Raw genomic sequence first — 20,159 nt, forward strand, 5'->3', positions numbered from 1 at the left:
TTAAAAAGTGTGATCAAATCATCTCATAATGTATTTAGAGATGCCCATGAAGGTTTCAATCTACTTAAATAGGATTTGAGTTCTAAGACTGAATATTTGTATTTGCTATAAAACAGACACAAATGTGCTTTTAAAAGTAAAGGATAATAAGTAGTCTGAAATAATTTTAATTTTTTTCTAGGATTTCTATTATTCCAGGACTCATACTGTAAGTATTTTTGGCTTGTTTTATTTTGTTTGAGTGATCTGAGTGAACAATTACATTCAAAGAGAAAAGGAATAAAATGAAGAAATGAAGAGAAATTTGGTTGGACATCTGGACCCCTCTAATAGAAGAGGAATATTTCTCCATGAATTTTGAAGATGTTAATGCCACAGAGTCATATCAGCAACACACTTCTATTCTGGAGCATGTGATAAAATCAGAGTTGTTTTTTTTTTTTGTCTAGAATGTAGTGTTGTAAGGCTATGGTGTATAAAGAAAGCATTTTATTGACTTGTAATTTTATGGAATTTTGTATTGTTGGTTTTTCTTATAAAATGACACAGAGTTGGTTCCATAAGCCATGACAAAAGCAACATCTGCTTACACTGAAGATGTAAAACAAAACTAAGACCATGAATACATTGTAATCACCCCAAAATTCCAAACAATGAAAAACACTAAGATTTTGCCAATTTTTGCTACTTACCAATCTTACAACTAGGATTGGGATCATTAAGTAAAATTCAAAATTTAAAGAAACTGTCCATCTTTGATGAGTAGAGCACTTCTTTTTCCCCTCATAGACAAAACCACAAGAGGAAAAGCTAGAGAAACATCGATTTTAAATAATATAACTTTAGATTGACTTGATATCTCAAGAGATATTGTTTTGGCCCTTGAATCCTCATGGATGAGAATGTTCCACATTATGATAAATAATTGGCTTGTTTTTTTTTTTCCAAATGCCTTTCTTTGCATCTGATGGGCCATCATTCCATAAGACTTTTTACTTAGCCCAAAATTAAATTCCAAGTTAAATAACTATGACACTCTTGGTTAAAAAATTCCTTGTGCTGGGGATGATTTTGTTGTAATGTATTGGGTTTTTTCTTCAATTTCTTCTTTAAATTCAAGGTGAAAAATGTAGGCTTTAAACCCCAAAAGGATAATTCTCTGGTGAGGTTCATCATCTCTTTGATGACTTGCACTGTCTGGTGATTAGGGCCATCACAAAAAGACGTTCTGGGGCTTCTTTGCTCTGGGAATGATTTGAGACTTACTTCTAGATAAACAGCTTGCTAATTAAGCTTCTTCCCTTTGGGACCTAGCAAACTGCAGGCTCCTAGTCAAGAATGGATGGTCTCTTACCTGGTCTGATTCAGAGATTTTCTCTCTTTTCTGAGAGTTCTGCCTTTGTATCTTCTATCATTTTGTTGTTGTTGTTCAGTTGCTCAGTCATGTCGGACTCTTTGTGACCCCATTCCTGTAGCATGCCAGGCTTCCCCTGTTCTTCACCATTTCCTGGAGCTTGCTCAAACTCATGTCCATTGAGTTGGTGATGCCATCCAACCATTTTGTCCTCTGTCATCCCCTCCTCCTCCTGCCTTCAGTCTTTTCCAGTATCAGGATCTTTTCCAGTAAGTCAGCTCTTCACATCAGATGGCCAAAGAATTGGAGCTTCAGCTTCAGCATCAGACCTTCCAAAGAATATGCACGGTGGATTTCCTTTAGGATTGACTGGTTGGATCTCCTTGCAGTTCAAGGGACTCTCAAGAGTCTTCTCCAATATCACATGTCAAAAGCATCAATTCTTCAGCATTCAGCCTTCTTTCTGGTCCAACTCTCACATCCATACATGACTACCAGAAAAACCATCAGTTCAGTTCATTCGCTCAGTCGTGTCCAACTCTCTGCGACCCCATGAATTGCAGCACGCCAGACCTCCCTGTCCAACACCAACTACCGGAGTCTACCCAAACCCATGTCCATCCAGTCAGTGATGCCATCCAACCATCTCATCCTCTGTTGTCCCCTTCTCCTCCTGCCTCCAATCCTACCCAGCATTAGGGTCTTTTCCAACGAGTCAACTCTTCGCATGAGGTGGCCAAAGTATTGGCGTCTCAGCTTCAACATCAGACCTTCCAATGAACACCCAGGATTGATCTCCTTTAGGATGGATTGATTGGATCTCCTTGCAGTCCAAGGGACTCTCAAGAGTCTTCTCCAACACTACAGTTCAAAAGCATCAATTCTGCGGTGCTCAGCTTTCTTCACCGTCCAACTCTCACATCCATACATGACCACTGGAAAAACCATAGCCTTGACTAGATGGACATTTGTTGGAAAAGTAATGTCTCTGCTTTTAAATATGCTATCCAGGCTGGCCATAACCTTCCTTCCAAGGAGTAAGCGTCTTTTAATTTCATGGCTGCAATCACCATCAGCAGTGATTTTGGAACCCAAAAAAATAAAGTCTGACACTGTTTCCACTGTTTCCCCATCTATTTGCCATGAAGTGATGGGACCAGATGCCATGATCTTAGTTTTCTGAACGTTGAGCTTTAAGCCAACTTTTTCACTCTCCTCTTTCACTTTCATCAAGAGGCTCTTTAGTTCTTCTTCACTTTCTGCCATAAGGGTGGTGTCATCTGCATATCTGAGGTTATTGATATTTCTCCCAGCAATCTTGATTCCAGCTTGTGCTTCTTCCAGCCCAACGTTTCTCATGATGTACTCTGCATATAAGTTAAATAAGCAGGGTGACAATATACAGCCTTGACGTACTCCTTTTCCTGTTTGCAACCAGTCTGTTGTTCCATGTCCAGTTCTAACTGTTGCTTCCTGACCTGCATACAGGTTTCTCAAGAGACAGGTCAGATGGTCTGGTATTCCCATCTCTTTCAGAATTTTCCACAGTTTCTTGTGATCCACACAGTCAAAGGCTTTGGCATAGTCAATAAAGCAGAAATAGATGTTTTTCTGGAACTCTTGTTTTTTCGATGATCCAGCGAATGTTGGCAATTTGATCTCCGGTTCCTCTGCCTTTTCTAAAACCAACTTGAACATCTGGAAGTTCATGGTTCACATATTGCTGAAGCCTGGCTTGGAGAATTTTGAGCATTACTTTACTAGCATGTGAGATGAGTGCAATTATGCGGTAATTTGAGAATTCTTTGGCATTGCCTTTTTGGGGGATTAGAACGAAAACTGATCTTTTCCAGTCCTGTGGCCACTGCTGAGTTTTCCAAATTTGCTGGCATATTGAGTGCAGCACTTTCACAGCATCATCTTTCAGGATTTGAAATAGCTCAACTGGAATTCCATCACCTCCACTAGCTTTGTCTGTAGTAATGCTTTTTCACTTGACTTCACATTCCAGGATGTCTGGCTCTAGGTGAGTGATCACACCATCGTGATTATCTGGGTTGTGAAGATCTTTTTCGTACAGTTCTTCTGTGTATTCTTGCCATCTCTTCTTAATATCTTCTGCTTCTGTTAGGTCCATACCATTTCTGTCCTTTATCGAGCCTATCTTTGCATGAAATGTTCCTTTGGTACCTCTAATTTTCTTGAAGAGATCTCTAGTCTTTCCCAATCTGTTGTTTTCCTCTATTTCTTTGCATTGATTGCTAAGGAAGGTTTTCTTATCTCTCCTTGCTATTCTTTGGAACTCTGCATTCAGATGGGAATATCTTTTCTTTTCTCCTTTGCTTTTTACTTCTCTTCTCTTCCCAGCTATCTGTAAGGCCTCCGCAGACAGCCATTTTGCTTTTTTGCGTTTCTTTTCCATGGGGATGGTCTTGGTCCCTGTCTCCTTTACAATGTCACGAACCTCTGTCCATAGTTCATCAGGCACTCTGTCTATCAGATCTAGTCCCTTAAATCTATTTGTCACTTCTACTGTATACTCATAAGGGATTTGATCTAGGTCATACCTGAATGGAGTAGTGGTTTTCCCTACTTTCTTCAATTTAAGTCTGAATTTGGCAAGAAGCAGTTCATGATCCGAGCCACAGTCAGCTCCCGGTCTTGTTTTTGCTGACTGTATAGAGCTTCTTCATCTTTGGCTGCAAAGAATATAATCAGTCTGATTTCAGTGTTGACCATCTGGTGATGTCCACGTGTAGAGTCTTGTCTTGTGTTGTTGGAAGACGGTGTTTGCTATTACCAGTGCGTTCTCATGGCAAAACTCTATTAGCCTTTGCCCTGCTTCATTCTGTACTCTAAGGCCAAACTTGCCTGTTCGCTAGGTGTTTCTTGACTTCCTACTTTTGCATTCCAGTCCCCTATAATGAAAAGGACATCTTTTTTGGGTGTTAGTTCCAGAAGATCTTGTAGGTCTTCATAGAACCATTCAACTTCAGCTTCTTCAGCATTACTGGTTGAGGCATAGACTTGGATCACTGTGATATTGAATGGTTTGCCTTGGAAACGAACAGAGGTCAATCTATCGTTTTTGAGATTGCATCCAAGTACTGCCTTTCGGACTCTTTTATTGACCATGATGGCTACTCCATTTCTTCTAGGGGATTCTTGCCCACAGTAGTAGATATAATGGTCATCTGAGTTAAATTCACCCATTCCAGTCCATCTTAGTTCGCTGATTCCTAGAATGTCGACGTTCACTCTTGCCATCTCCTGTTTGACCACTTCCAATTTGCCTTGATTCATGGACCTAACATTCCAGGTTCCTATGCAATATTGCTCCTTACAGCATCGGACTTTGCGTCCATCACCAGTCACATCCACAGCTGAGTATCGTTTCTGCTTTGGCTCCATCCCATCATCATCAACCTGGGGAGTTCATCTTTCAGTGTCTTATCTTTTTGCCTTTTCATACTATTCAGGGGATTCTCAAGGCAAGAATACTGAAGTGGTTTGCCATGCCCTTCTCCAGTGGACCACATTCTGTCAGACCTCTCGACCATGACCCATCCGTCTTGGGTGGCCCCACACGGCATGGCTTAGTTTCATTGATATAGACAAGGCTGTGGTCCATGTGATCAGATTAGAAAAACCATAGCTTTGAATAAACGGACCTTTGTCAGCAAAGTAATGTCTTTGCTTTTCAATATATAGACAATTTACTCTTTCAAATTATAATATAATTGTATATTTATTTACATGGAAACAGAAATATGAATGAAATAAGTGAAATAGAGAGCAACCATACACACAATTTAAATATATATTCTCATTAAAGTTGAAGATATATGAAAGTTGAATCTGAAGGAACTCCAACAATATTTCTCAACTCCTAAATCTGTGTTGCAATGACTGGTATTGCAAAAAAAATTTAAAGCAGTTTAAATCTTTGCTGTATTTAAAACCTTGATATAGCACATAACATAAAATTTTACTTAAAACACATGTGCACACACCCACACACACTCCAAATTTTAAAATCTTACTCCATAAACAACAAAAACAAGAAATAAGTTGATTAAAAAGAGGGTAAAGGGCTCATCTGGACATTCTACAAAGAAAATACAACAAGCATATAAAAAGATGGTCAATGTCACTAATCATTAGGGAAATTCAAATCAAATTCACCATGAGACATCACCTTACAACCAAAGGAAAAAAGAAAAGAAATGTGGAGGAACTGGAACCATTGTGCATTGTTGCTGGGAATTCTAAAATGGTGTAGCCACAATGGAAAAAACAGTATGGATATTCTTCAGAAAATTTAAAAATAAATTTACTCTATGACTCAGCAATTCTACTTCTGAGTATACACCTCAAAGGATCCTGAATATTCATATTTATAGAATGTTACCAGCAGCATTATTCAAAATAGATAGCAGGTGGAAGCTATTCAAGTGTCTATTGATGATGAATAGATAGTCAAAATGTGATGTATACATACATGGAACATTACTTACACTTTAAAAGGAAAAGGAATTGACACAGATGGATGCTTCTAGATGGGTGAAACTTGAGGAGATTGTGTTAAGTGATTTAAGAAGCCACAAAAGACAAATAATGTAGAAATCAAATTATATGAAGTTTTTAGAATAGTGAAATGATAGAAAAAGAAGGTAGAATTGTGGTTGCCAAGGGCTGGGGAAGGGGAAAATAGGTAGCTATTTAATGGATATAAAGTTTCCTTTTGCTATATGAAAAAGTTGCAAAGTTTGGTTGCACAATAGCATGAATATACTTAACACTATTGAACTGTATACTTAAAATGGTTAAGATGGTAAATTTAAGCTTTGTATTGCTTTTCCACTATTTAAAATGAGGTTCATTTGTTATGGACATGTACACACTGTTCTATTTAAAATGGATAATCTACAGTATAGCACAGGGAACTCTGCTCAAAATTATGTGGCAGCCTGTATGGGAGGGGAATTTGGGGGAGAATGGATACATGTGTATATATGGCTGAGTCTCTTTGCTGTTCACCTGAAACTATCACAATATTGTTAATCATCTATAATCCAATATAAAATAAATAATTAAAAAGAAGCCTCCTTATCTGGTTCTCACATATCCTGGGATTTTTGAGTTTGCTAGTTCTCTTCTTTTTCTTATAACTTCATCTACTTTTGAACCCACTCAAATTACTGTTAAATTGTTGAATACCACAGTTTGCCGTGGGCAGAGAAGAGTCTGAGAAATGCAGCCTTAGATAGGCTTCAGGGGGTCTGCCTGGAGTTATCATTTGTGTCCTTACTCCTTACCAGACAGTGTGTAATTCAGTTGCTTTACATGTTATATCTCGTTTATCTACAAAAAATGCTGAGATCACTTTACAGAAGGTGAAACAAGGCTGAGGGATATTGGGTAGATTTCTGTAAATTACAGTTTGTGCATAGAATTAGGATTACCATCTCAAATCTTCATGCAGCTCTACTCAATATAGCAGTTTTGCCAAAATTTTGAAAATAAACACATGATCTTCTACAGACACACAGCAAAACATCTTATCTCAGCTTTTTTTCCTTTCAATAACGCTGATACATGAGTGTTAGTCACTCAGTCATTTCTGACTTTTCGATCCCATGGACTATAGCCTGCTAGTCTCCTCTGTCCATGGAATTCTCCAGGCAAGAATACTGGAGTGGGTTGCCATTCGCTTCTCCAGATGTATGAGAGTATTCCCATATTATTTATTATTCCTATCTTCAAACCCTGCAAACACCCCTCCTGTTGTTATTCCTTCTTTTTATTCTACAAGTAAACTTACAAGTAAACAATTAAACTTCTACAAGTTACTCCATGTCTTTTCTACTTTTTGTTTATTTATCCTTCCTAACCCTAACTCTGAACACACTTTTATAGACCAAGGTCAATTCAATGGTGTCTATTTCCTAATCAAAGGCATCTTTTTTTATTTATACAGCCTGTACAGGTTTTTCAAGTAAGTCATCATGCTTCAAAATATTAAAGATAATCAAAGATAAATAGGATGGTAGAATTATTAACATTTTTTACAATATTTTTTTAATAATCTGGGGTATTTATGGATTGAGGGCAGGAGGAGAAGGGGACGACAGAGGATGAGATGGTTGGATGGCATCACCAACTCAATGGACGTGAGTTTGAGTAAACTCCGGGAGTTGGTGATGGACAGGGAGGCCTGGCATGCTGCGGTTCATGGGGTCACAAAGAGTCGGACACGACTGAGCAACTGATAGATTTATTTGGCTGTGCTGGGTCTTCATGGCTGCTCCAGCTTTTCTCTAATCATGGTTAGCAGGGGCTACTCTCTAATTGCAGTGGTCAGGCTTCTCAAGACGGTGGCTTCTCTTGTTGCAGAGCATGAGCTCTAGGGAATGCGGGCTTGAGTAGCTGTGGTGAACAGGCTCAGTGGTGGTGTCCCCGGGCTCAAGAGCATTGACTCAGTAGCTGTGGTACACAGGCTTGGTTGTCTCACACCATGTGGAATCATTGGACCAGGGATCCAACCTTGGGTCTCCTGCATTGGCAGGCAGATTCTTTACCACTGAGCTACCAGGGAAGCCCTAGCATTATCAACTTTTACATCTTTTTTAGGAGCTTCCCTGGTGGCTCAGAGGGTAAAGCATCTGCCTGCAGGGAGACGTGGGTTTGATCCCTGGGTCTGAAGGATTCCCTGGAGAAGGAAATGGCAACCTACTCCAGTATTCTTGCCTGGAGAATCTCATGGATGGAGGAGCCTGGTAGGCTACAGTCCACAGGGTGGCAAAGAGTTGGACACGACTGAGCGACTTCACTTCACTTCACTTCACCAGAGAAGTCCTAGAATTATCAACTTTTACATCTTTTTAGCATTAGTTAGATGTGCAACAAAAATAATGTTTACTTTTTAAATAGAAATTCTAGATGTACTTGGAATAATGTAACTACCTCAATGCTCTTTAAACCCTGAAATCTGATGATGAGAAACTTTAAGGCCAAAAGTTCTAAAGAGAACAAATTCCAGTTCCTTTGGAGTAAACTCCATGATTTTGGGCAAATAAAGTCCTTGGATCCTAACTTTCCTTCTCTGTAGAAGACTTCATGAGAGTTTTAAAGGGTTTAAATAAGACTATCAAGCACACCTTCCCTTTCAGATAAACTCTAAGTGTTTTGAGCAGAGGGGCTATAATTAACCACTCTGCCCTCTTAAAACTTTCTGGCTCTCGGAAAATAATTAATACCCTGCCTGATATGATTGGGACTCAGTATTTGTGCAAATAAATGGATCCACATACACATAAATAAGCAGGTTAATGAATATGTTCAATGACGACTTTGACGTCTAGCCCCCCAAATATTTATTGAGTATTCTAGGCATTTATCTTAGAAGTTTGAACACATATCAAGTACTAAAAGACACACACTTCAAGTTACAGCTAAAAATTCTTTTTGACTTAGCATGTTTCCTACCACTTCTCTCCTAACAACAGGCTTTTATCTCCCCTACACTTTGGAGAACTTTCCATCTATCCCATTGCACCCTGTACCCTGGCCACAGAGGCGGGCAGGTGAGTCAGCCAAGGAAATTAGATTTTAATTCGGAGCTGAGGCTCCCAGAAACAATGGGCAGCTGAGGCTGAACCACGTGACGGCAGGGCCCTGAGGATGTGCCACAAGTTCTTACTACTGAGGAGCTGCCCTAGTTTCTAGCCTTCCACGAGCCTAGTTTTTCATCAATTTCATTCATTTTCTGAGCTGACCCAGTTACTAGTCCTTGCAATAAATCAATCTTATTGACACAAATAGTAAAACAATTATTCGATTAAAACAACACATACACATGAAAAAACGTAAATATATAAATGTACCTATAAATATGTGATATATGTGTCAAATGAATTTTTAACTTATAATCATTCTACTGAAGTATATTTTACAAAAATTATCATAAAAGATTTCCTGTTGAATCAGTTTCCTCCTCTCTCTTTCTCTTTCTGTCTCATTGCTAAGGGCTAATTATATTAAGTTAATTGCTCCCTTGTTTAATAAGGTCCCTGACTTGTGGGATTAGTACCCAAAGGAAGATCAAGGTTACTAAAGCTTGTCTGGGAATCATTGCAGTTCCTAGAGTCAGAGAGGAAATTACTATAAGAAAGAAAACACACTGAGATTTTTGACATTCTATTTGAAAGTAATCAGAAAAGAGAACTCTGGAGGTCTGCCAGCAGACTGCAAAAGCTGATGGGAATTCAGCAGGACAGGACTGCTTCCTTCTCCTGCAGAAGAAGAGAAAAGCAACATTCAACTCAATAGCACCAGCCAGTTATGTTGCCTTGTAAGTGCCCAAATTTTATCCTTCATTTAAAAAAAACAATAATTTGACTCTCACCCTCTCCTTTTCATTGTAATCACCAACATAAAAGTAAAGTAAAAATAAAAATAGAGCTAGAGCTCGATAGGGTCTTAGAATTCATGGGTTGATCTATGATTTGAAGACCTCACTGTGTTGGAAAAGTTAAAACAAGTTGAAAAAGATATGAGAAATATTTAAAAGATGAAAATTGGAAAGGAGCCTCTACTATACCTACCTCTGGGCTGTCTGCTGCCATAAAGTTGTTACTTAGCTGCTCTGTCATGTCTGACTCTTTGTGACCCCATAGACTAGCCCTCTAGACTCCTCTGTCCATGGGATTCCCAGGCAAGAATACAAGAGTGGGTTGCCATTTCCTTCTTCGGGGGATCTTCTCAATCCAGGGATCGAACTCACTTCTCTTGCACTGCAGGCAGATTCTACACCACTGAGTCACTGGGAAGCACTTACTAGACCCTCAATATTCTTGGCAGAATTTCTAATTCTCATTTTTAACATCATCTTTGTGTTTAAACAGAGGTGGTGATTGTTGTTCAGTTGCTAAGTCATGTCAGACTCTGCAGACTCTGCCATCCCATGGACTGCAGCATACTTGGCTCCTCTGTCTTCCACTAACTCCCAGGGTTTGCTCAAATCCAAGCCTATTGAGTTGGTCATGTTATCTAACCATCTCATACTTTGCCCACCCCCTTATCCTTTTGCCTTCAATCTTTCCCAGCATCAGGGTCTTTTCCAAGGAGTCAGCTCTTCATTCAGGTGCCAAAGAATTGGACCTTCAAATTAGCAACAGTCCTTCCAATGAATATTCAGGGTTGATTTCCTTTAGGAGTGAATGGTGATGAATGTATCCGTATTGTGTCTGTCACAGTCAGCCTCCACATTCATGCTTTCTGGTCTTTTGTCTCCCCTAGACCTTCCTCCCAGGAATATGAGGAACCACACAGAGCTGAATGAGTTCATCCTACTGGGAATACCTCAGACAGAGGGACTGGAGACTGTGCTCCTTGTCATCTTCTTGTTCATTTACCCCTTGACCCTGCTGGGCAATTTGCTCATCCTTCTAGCAATTGTCTCCTCCTCGACTCTTCACACTCCCATGTACTTCTTCTTGGGACTCCTAGCGATTTTGGACATGCTGTTCCCCTCTGTCACCTGTCCCAAGATGCTATTCTATCTCTCTGGCCAGAGCCGAGCCATATCTTATAAGGGATGTGTTGGTCAGATCTTCCTCTATCATTTCCTGGGTTCTACGGAAGGCTGCCTCTATTCTGTGATGGCTTATGATCGCTTTGTTGCCATCTGTCACCCATTGAGGTATATGCTCATCATGAGACCTGGAGTCTGTGTTGGTTTGGTCATGGCAGCTTGGTTGCTAAGTTATCTTCATGCCACCATCCTGACATCCTTTACCTTTCAGCTACCTTACTGTGGCCCCAATAGAGTGGACCACTTCTTCTGTGACATTCCTGCTGTCTTACCCCTGGCTTGTGCTGATAGCTCCCTGGCCCAGAGAGTGAGTTCCACTAGTGTTGGCTTTCTGGTTTTAATGTTTTGGTTGTGTGTTTGTGTCTCCTACACACGCATTGGGATTGCCATTTTGAGGATCCGTTCAGCAGAGGGCAGGCAGAAAGCTTTCTCTACCTGCAGTGCTCACCTCACTGCCATTCTTTGTGCCTTTGGACCTGTAATCATTGTCTATCTGCAGCCCACATCCAACCCCTTGCTAGGTGCCACAGTGCAAATATTAAATAATACTGCCTCACCCATGCTGAACTCATTAATCTATTCCTTAAGGAACAAGGAAGTGAAAAGATCCCTAAAAATGGTTTTCTACAATGTAGTATTTACTGCTCTGAAATAAATTGTGAATTCTGTAAAGGATTTTAGAAACTTCTTGTCTTTTAACATCATTCTCTATTTCTTTTTCTTTTTCAAACATTTTTTATTGGAATGTAGTTGCTTTACAATGTGTGAGTTTCTTCTGCACCATAAAGTGAATCAGCCATACCCAACCATATATCCCTTCTTTTTATTTCCTTCCCATTTATGTCACCGCAGAGCATTGAGTAGAGTTCCCTGTGCTACCCAGGAGATTCTCATTAGTTATCTATCTTATATATAGTATCAATAGTGTATATATGTCAGTCCCAATCTCCTAATTCATACCCCCGCTTTCAGGCTCAATATCCATACCTCTATTCTCTACTCAATAGCCATACGTCTATTCTCTTCTATTCTCTGTGTCTCTATTTCTGTTTTGCAAATAAGGTGTCCATTTCTTCTTTTTTGTTTTTTATTTTTTTACCTTTTATTTTGTATTGTTAACTGGAGCATAGCCAGTTAGAAATGGTGTGACAGTTTCTAGTGAATAGCAAAGGGACTCAGCCATGTATATACACGTATCATTCTCCTCTAAACTTCTTTTCCTTTTAAATAAATAAATAGATAATAGAAAATGCTTCCTCTAAAGCATTAGATTTTGTTTACCTAATAAGACTTTCTATCATTGTGTGTTGCGGCTGTGTGAGCCCCAACAGTAACTCTATAACTAATACTATCCTTGGTACCTTAATCCTAGGAAAGAAGTCCAAGAGGCATACCAAGGAGCTGGAGACAGATTTCTTGTCCTTAGAATGGGCAGCCAGTGTTGCCTGGCTGGTCACAGTGAGAAACTGTGACAATCCAAGAAGTATCTTTAACAGCCATCTCTGTGCCAAACCACCCTTCATTCCATTTTTTTTTTTCTTCACTCCATTTAAGATGTAATTGTTCCCCTTTTCTGGCTATAAACATTTCACTTCCTCCATGTTGCTAAGAATAGTTTTTATTACCATTGACAGAACATGATCTGTTTTCCAGGCTCTGTGATGGATGTTTCACAGAAATCATCTCATGTAATCTTCACATTGTGATCCTCCCCCCATAAAGTTGTTCCCATTTTGTAAACAGAACTCTGAAGATTAGAAACTTCAGATGACCCCAAGTTTGCACATTAAGTGGAAAACCAGGCCTGAAGCTCAGATCTTGTTAATTACGTAGCTCTTACCCCATGACTGCCCTAAAGGACCTACTTGGCAATTTACTCATCCTCATTACCTCTCTCCAGAGTTCATGATACTCAGAGTGTTCAGTAAATAACTGGTAACATATGCACTGACACAGGTCATGTTTACATATTGACTTTGTTATTATCTTCACTAATTCTGTGCCATAACCCATCATACCCCTCTGTACACGGTGGCACTGAGATAGAGCAGTAAGTATCTTGCCATTCATAACACATGCTTAGTTATGTAAATCCAGGTCTAGTCCCAGCCCTCAGTTCCTATTGTCACTGTTTCCTACACTACCATACTGACAACATCCCAGATTACTCTCTAGTATAAGAGGATTAGGGAAGCCCTCTGTCCAGGTCTGTTTGAAGAGAAGCCGTCCTGATCACTGAGTTCAATCACCATGCTTATCTGGTTCTCCCACCAAGTTACAGTGTCCAACTCAGTCTCCAACAATATTCCAGTTGATAATTATTTCTCAGTTTTCTCCAGAATCCAGGGAGAAAGAGTGAGTAATATTTATTGGAGATCCCACAGACATGTCAGCTCTTAGTTTTTATGACATTTTAGTGATTTGTAATTTCTGTATTCCACTTTTACTCTCAAAAGTTTCCAAGCTATTTGAAACCATTAAAACAAAAAAAGTGAACATTCCAAATAAAATAAATTGCTGCCATTACAAAAGGCCTGAGACAAAAGAACAAAAGGAAGTTCACTAAAGCATAGATAAACATGATAGTTCTATGGCCCCTTTTAACCTGACTTGCAAAATCTAAGATCACCTAGAATTTTATTCCTGTGCTATGGGAGTGTAACCTAGACAATATGCTGGATTTAAGCAGTTCTAGTATTAGTTCTCTGTCCACTTAATACTGGATACTGCTGGAAGAACCCATATGATGTGAGATCTGGTAAACTCTGGAGACTGATTATGGACAGATACTTATCACACTAATACTTAAACTTGTTCAGTAGATGTCTTTACAATGGAAAATTCCATCACATTTGCCTTATTCACTGTTATTATATTCACAGGACAAGGACCAGTGACCTAGTAAGTACTGAATGAGTTTGTTGAACAAATAAATGAATCGATACTCCCTCGCCTTTCAAATTATGATGTAATTGCTTATTTATTTACATGAAAACAGAATATATGCATATATGGATGTGTGCTCAGTCCTGTCTGACTCTTTGCAACCCTGTGGACTGTAGCTCTCCAGACTGCTTAGTCCATGGGATTTCTCAGGCAAGAGTACTGGAGTGGATTGCCATTTCCTTTGCAAAGGGTCTTCCAGACCCAGAGATCAGACCCTCATCTCCTGTGTCTCTGGCATTGCAGAGGGATTCTTTACTGAGCTTGAGCCAGCAGGGTCAAGTGAAATCAGAAAAATGAGTGAAGTAATTGGGATACAAAAGAACTACATTAATTTTAAAAATATATTCTCTTTAAAGTTGAAGATGTATGAAAACCAAATCTGAATGAATATCCACTTTTCTTGACTCTTAAATCAGTGTTGTGATGACTGGAATTGCAAAAAAAAGAAAAATCAGTTTAAATCTTTTCTGTATCTAAAACTCTAGTATAGCACAAAACATAAAAGTTTACTTATATGGGCACACACACATGAAAACACCAATTATTAAAATCTTACTCCGTCATCAACAACAAAAACAACTTGATTAAGAGGAGGGTAGAGGTCTGACATAGACATTCTGCAAAGCAGACAATAAGCAGATGAAAAGATGCTTAATATCACTACCATTGGAAAAATGCAAATCAAGTTGACAAGGAAATGTCACCTATCATCCACTAAAATGGCATTCACTGAAAAAAAAGGGAAAAGGGGAAACAATATGGTGAAATTGGAACCTTTGTGCACGTTCATGGGAACTGTAAAATGGGACATTCACTATGGAAAATAGTTTGGAGATTCATCAGTAAATTTAAAAACAACATTACCCTATGATTCAGCAATTCTACTTTTAATATAGATCCAAAAGGGTCCTGAATATTCATATTTATAGCATGTTCATAGCAGCATTATTCACAATAGGTAGGAGGTGAAAAGTATCCACATCCATTAATCATAGAAGGATAGTCAAAATGTGGTATATACATACATAGAATATTGCTCCCACTTTGAAAAGGAAGGAAACTGACATAATTGGATGCTACTTGATGGATGAACCTTGAGGAAATTATGTTAAGTGAAATAAGCCACCACAAAAAGACAAATACTGCAGGATTCCAGTTATCTGAGGTTTTTGGAGTACTTAAATGATAGAAAAAGAAGGTAGGAAGGTGATTTCAGGGGCTAGGGAGGGGAAGATAGGTAATTTAATGAATATAAGTTTCCTTTTACAGGATGAAAAAGTTCTGAAATTTAGTTGCACAACACCATGAATATACTTAATACTACTGCACTATATTCCAGAAGCAACAGTTAGAACTGGACATGGAACAACAGACTGGTTCCAAATAGGAAAGGAGTACATCAAGGCTGTATATTGTCACCCTGCTTATTTAACTTATATGCAGAGTACATCATGAGAAACGCTGGGCTGGAAGAAGCACAAGCTGGAATCAAGATTGCCGGGAGAAATATCAATAACCTCAGATATGCAGATGACACCACCCTTATGGCAGAAAGTGAAGAACTAAAGAGCCTCTTGATGAAAGTGAAAGTGGAGAGTGAAAAAGTTGGCTTAAAGCTCAACATTCAGAAAACTAAGATCATGGCATCCAGTCCCATCACTTTATGGCAGATAGATGGGGAAACAGTGGAAACAGTGTCAGACTTTATTTTTCTGGGCTCCAAAATCACTGCAAATGGTGACTGCAGCCATGAAATTAAAAGACACTTACTCCTTGGAAGGAAAGTTATGACCAACCTCGATAGCATATTAAAAAGCAGAGACATTACTTTGCCAACAAAGGTCTGTCTAGTCAAGGCTATGGTTTTTCCAGTGGTCATGTATGGATGTGAGAGCTGGACTATAATGAAACGCTGAAGAATTGATGCTTTTGAACTCTGGTGCTGGAGAAGACTCTTGAGAGTCCCTTGGATGGCAAGGAGATCCAACCAGTCCATCCTAAAGGAGATCAGTCCTGGGTGTTCATTGGAAGGACTGATTTTGAACCTGAAACTCCAATACTTTGGCCACCTCATGCGAAGAGCTGACTCATTGGAAAAGACCCTGATGCTGGGAAAGATTGAGGGCAGGAGGAGAAGGGCACAACAGAGGATGAGATGGCTGGATGGCATCACCGACTCAAAGGACGTGGGTTTGGGTGGACTTAGGGAGTTAGTGAAGGATAGGGAGGCCTGGCATGCTGCAGTTCATGGGGTTGCAAAGAGTCGGACACAACTGAGTGACTGAATTGAACTGAACTGAACTATATACTTCAAATGATGAAGATAGTAAATTTTATGCTTTGTAATCTTTGTGTGTGTGTGTGTGTGTGTGCGCACGCGTGCTCAGTCCTGGTCGACTCTTTACAATCCCATGGACTGGGGCCCTCCAGGCTCCTGGGTCCATGGAATTTCCCAGGCAAATATACTGGAATGGGTTGCCATTTCCTACTCCAAGGGATCTTCCCAATCCAGGGATTGAACCTGCATCTCCTGCATTGGCAGGCAGATGCTTTACCACTGCATCACCTGGGAAGCCCTTTCATATGCTTTGCTGCTGCTACTGCTGCTGCTAAGTTGCTTCAGTCGTGTCCAACTCTGTGCGACCCCATGAACTGTAGCTTACCAGGCTCCTCCGTCCATGGGATTTTCCAGGCAAGAGTACTGGAGTGGGGTGCCATTGCCTTCTCCGTTCATATGCTTTACCACTATTTAAAAATAACGCTCCTTATCTAGTTCTAACATAACCTGTGATTCCTGAGTTTGCTAACTTCACTCTTTTTTTTAATATAATTCCATCTACTGTTGAATCTCTCCAATCATGTTTAGTTGTTAAATACCTCAGTTCTAATACCTTAGATTCAAGGGATTAGATCTGATAGACAGAGTGCCTGAAGAATTATGGATAGAGGTTCATAACACTGCATTTGAGTCTGTGATCAAAACCATCCCCAAGAAAGAGAAATGCAAGAAGCAAACAGTTGTCTGAGTAGGCCTTACAAATAGCTGAGAAAAAGAGAGAAGCGAAAGGCAAAGGAGAAAGAAAAAGGTACACGCTTTTGAATTCAGAGTTTCAGAGAATAACAAGGAGAGATAATAAGTCGTTCTTCAATGAACAATGCAAGAAAGTAGAGGAAAACAATAGGAAGGGGGAGGTTAGAGATCTACTGAGGCTAACTGGGGATAGCAGTTGCAAATTAGTGTGTGTTATGTTGTTTACTGTATGTGTTATGTTGTGTTATGTTGTTATGCATTATGTTGCTGACTATAAAGAAAGACGAGCACTGAAGAGTTGATGCTTTTAAACTCTGGTGTTAGAGAAGACTCTTGAGAGTCCCTTGAACTTCAAGGAGATCAAACCAGTCAGTCCTAAAGAAAACCAGCCCTGAATGTTCATTGGAAGGACTGAGGCTGAAGCTGAAAATCCAATAATTTGGTCACCTGATGGGAACAACTGATTCATTGGAAAAGGCCCTGATGCTGGGAAAGATTGAAGCCATGAGGAGAAGGGAACGACAGAGGATGAGATGGTTGGATGGCATCACTGACTCGATGAACATGAGTCTGAGCAATCTCCAGGAGTTGGTAAAGGACAGGGAAGCCTGGCGTGCTACAGTCCATGGAGTTGCAAAGAGTCAGACACGACTGAGCGACTGAACTGAATTGGTGTTGTTTATAAATCATGCCCAAACTAATTTTCAATGTTCTAATCTCAAAAACTGAGGTTCTATTATTCTCATTCTTATATTGTTACTCTCCTTTGTTGGTTCCAATCTTCTGGGTGTTTCCAGGAGATACTTGTGAGGGAGCTTTACCTGATTAAATATCCTCGGTGGCTCAGATGGCAAAGAATCTGCCTGCAATGCGGGAGACCCAGGTTCAATCCTGGGTCAGGAGGATCCGCTGGAGAAGGGAATGGCAACCCACTCCAGTATTCTTGCCTGGAGAATTCCACGGACAGAGGAGACTGGTGGGCTACAGTCCGTGGGATCGCGAAGAGTCGGACATGACTGAGTGACTAACACTTTCACTTTCACTTCACTTAACCTGATTATTAGAATCTAAGTCCAGTTCTCAATGTACATTCAGGTACAGAACCTTAAATGCAAAAATGAAGTTCTGTCCTGATGTTATCATATTAGGCTAAAGCAGGACGTTAATCCACATACATTCCCAATAGCATTTCTCTGACCTCATTACTATCTTTCCTCCTTTTTTCCTGACCAGTGATCTCAAAGTTCTATAGTTTTCAAACGTCTTCCTTATTTGGCTCCCTTAATGTATTCTAGCTCCTCCAGTCACTCTCCCCATGATAGCCAGAATCGTCTCTTCATATGTCCTTTCTCCCCTAAATACTCAAGCACTTTGCTACCGAAAACCTTCTTAAAGTTTCTTAAACCTCCTAATATGGAGATCAAAATCTTGACAAAGACCAAATGGGCCTTAGTAATCACATGTTTCAGGGCCTCTTCAGTTTTATCTCACAGTTCTTTTCCTCTCTTTCTCAAGTTTATCAACTGTGCTGTGCCCTCTTTCAGAGCCTGTGCACTTGCTGTAGCCTCTGCCTAGAATGCTTTCTCCCTTCCCTTCCCTACACTCTTAATCTCTCTTTGGGTCTCAACTCAGATAACAGTTTCTCAGGGAAGTTCCCCTGGACCTTTAAGGAACACTACCTAGTACTTCAAATAACAATAATAATAGATATTAATGTGGATACTTCTCATTGGAAAAGACCCTGATGCTGGGAAAGATTGAGAGCAGGAGGAGAAGGTGGGGGACAGAGGATGAGATGGTTGGATGGTATCATCCACTCAATGAACATGAGTTTGAGCAAACTCCAGGAGATAGTAAAGGACAGGGAAGCCTGGAATGATGCAGTCCATGGGGTCACAAAGAGTCAGACATGACTGAGCAACTGAACAACAACAAATATTTATACACATGAAAGAGAAACATAATTTCTTTGAATACAAACACTCTCCCATTATAACTTTTGAATACACTGAACTCTTCTTTCTAGCATTTACTGCATTAAATAGTTATAACTTGCATGTATGATTATTTGATTAATGCCTTTCTGGGTCTAGACTGCAAGCTCTATGAGACTTGAGACCATGACTATTTTCTCATCAGAGCATAGCAGTTTGGTACATCACAGCAGCTGTGAATAAATTTGGGAGAAATGAATAAATGACTTCACTGAAACCGCTAATTTGTTTCACATCACTTTCTCCTCTGTCAGCCTTTTCTTGTCTTTACTTAGCTTCTTATCTAGTTTAGATTCTTTTGACCATTATTATTAGTTTTAAATCACTCAAATCCTTCTCTCCATCATGTCTTCCTGCCAGGTCTTTGGTGCACCCACGTGCCTACTCCATTCCTCCACCTGTTCTGTTAAGCTTTCCTGGAGAAAAACCACGTCAAGCAGCAATAAATTCATCATCACCTACCTCACGTGTTGCTGCACTCTTAGGACTTTTCTTTATTAGGACTGTGCTCATGATCTATTGGAAGGAGTGTTGATATGGAGTTGGTGCCTGGACTTCTACTCAACTCCTGGGGTCTAAATCATAAAAAACAAAAGCAGGATTCACCAGCAAACTGAGGACTAAAAGATCAGTAAGATCTCAGTATCTCCCACCACAGGACTCCTTGGTAAGTCAGGTGGAACTCTGAGCCCAGGGAGACTCTTCCTCTTTACTGGCTGATTTGGTGACAGTCAGGCTTCCCAGGTGGAGAATGGCAACCCACTCCAGTACTCTTGCCTGGAAAATCCCATGGACAGAGGAGCCTGGTAGGCTGCAGTCCATGGGGTCGCGAAGAGTCGGACACGACTGAAGCAACTTAGCAGCAGCAGCAGCCAGTGCAAGACATCTAAGAGCCGCGAGCTCAATCCCTGGGTTGGGAAGATCCCCTGCAGGAGGACATGGCAACCCACTCCAGTATTTTTGCCTGGAGAATCTCACGGACAGAGAAGCCTGGATTGCTCCAGTCCACAGGGTCGCAACAAGTCAGACATGAGTGAAGTGACTTAGCACACATGCAAGACAGTCCAGGACCTGCCAGAATTATCGTCTCCTCACCCCCACCCCCTTCACAGGAGGGAAAGCTGAAATAACGAGAGCAAGGGAGAATGGCTTCCTTCTCCCACTAATGTTTCTTATTCCTCAGACTCTCTCTGCTCCATACTGAGAATCCAGGTCAAGTATATCATTCTACCATTTAGC

The 20,159-nt window shown here is 40.2% G+C and overlaps 1 protein-coding gene across 1 annotated transcript; it reads left to right on the forward strand.

Moving 5' to 3' along the window:
* The first annotated feature begins 10,671 nt into the window (after positions 1-10,671).
* On the forward strand, positions 10,672-11,604 carry LOC145524863 (olfactory receptor 10N1-like). The gene has a single exon (XM_081537921.1). The coding sequence runs from the start codon at positions 10,672-10,674 to the stop codon at positions 11,602-11,604; it is 933 nt and encodes a 310-aa protein (XP_081394047.1).
* Positions 11,605-20,159: the final 8,555 nt, after the last annotated feature.

This window comes from Giraffa tippelskirchi, chromosome 10 (assembly GCF_054371585.1).
Source record: "Giraffa tippelskirchi isolate mGirTip1 chromosome 10, T2T-mGirTip1v1.2.pri, whole genome shotgun sequence".
Classification (NCBI taxonomy): domain Eukaryota; kingdom Metazoa; phylum Chordata; class Mammalia; order Artiodactyla; family Giraffidae; genus Giraffa; species Giraffa tippelskirchi.

Coding starts and splice junctions, on each gene's coding strand:
- LOC145524863 (XM_081537921.1), top strand. CDS start 10,672: ATGAGGAACCACACAGAGCTGAATGAGTTCATCCTACTGGGAATACCT.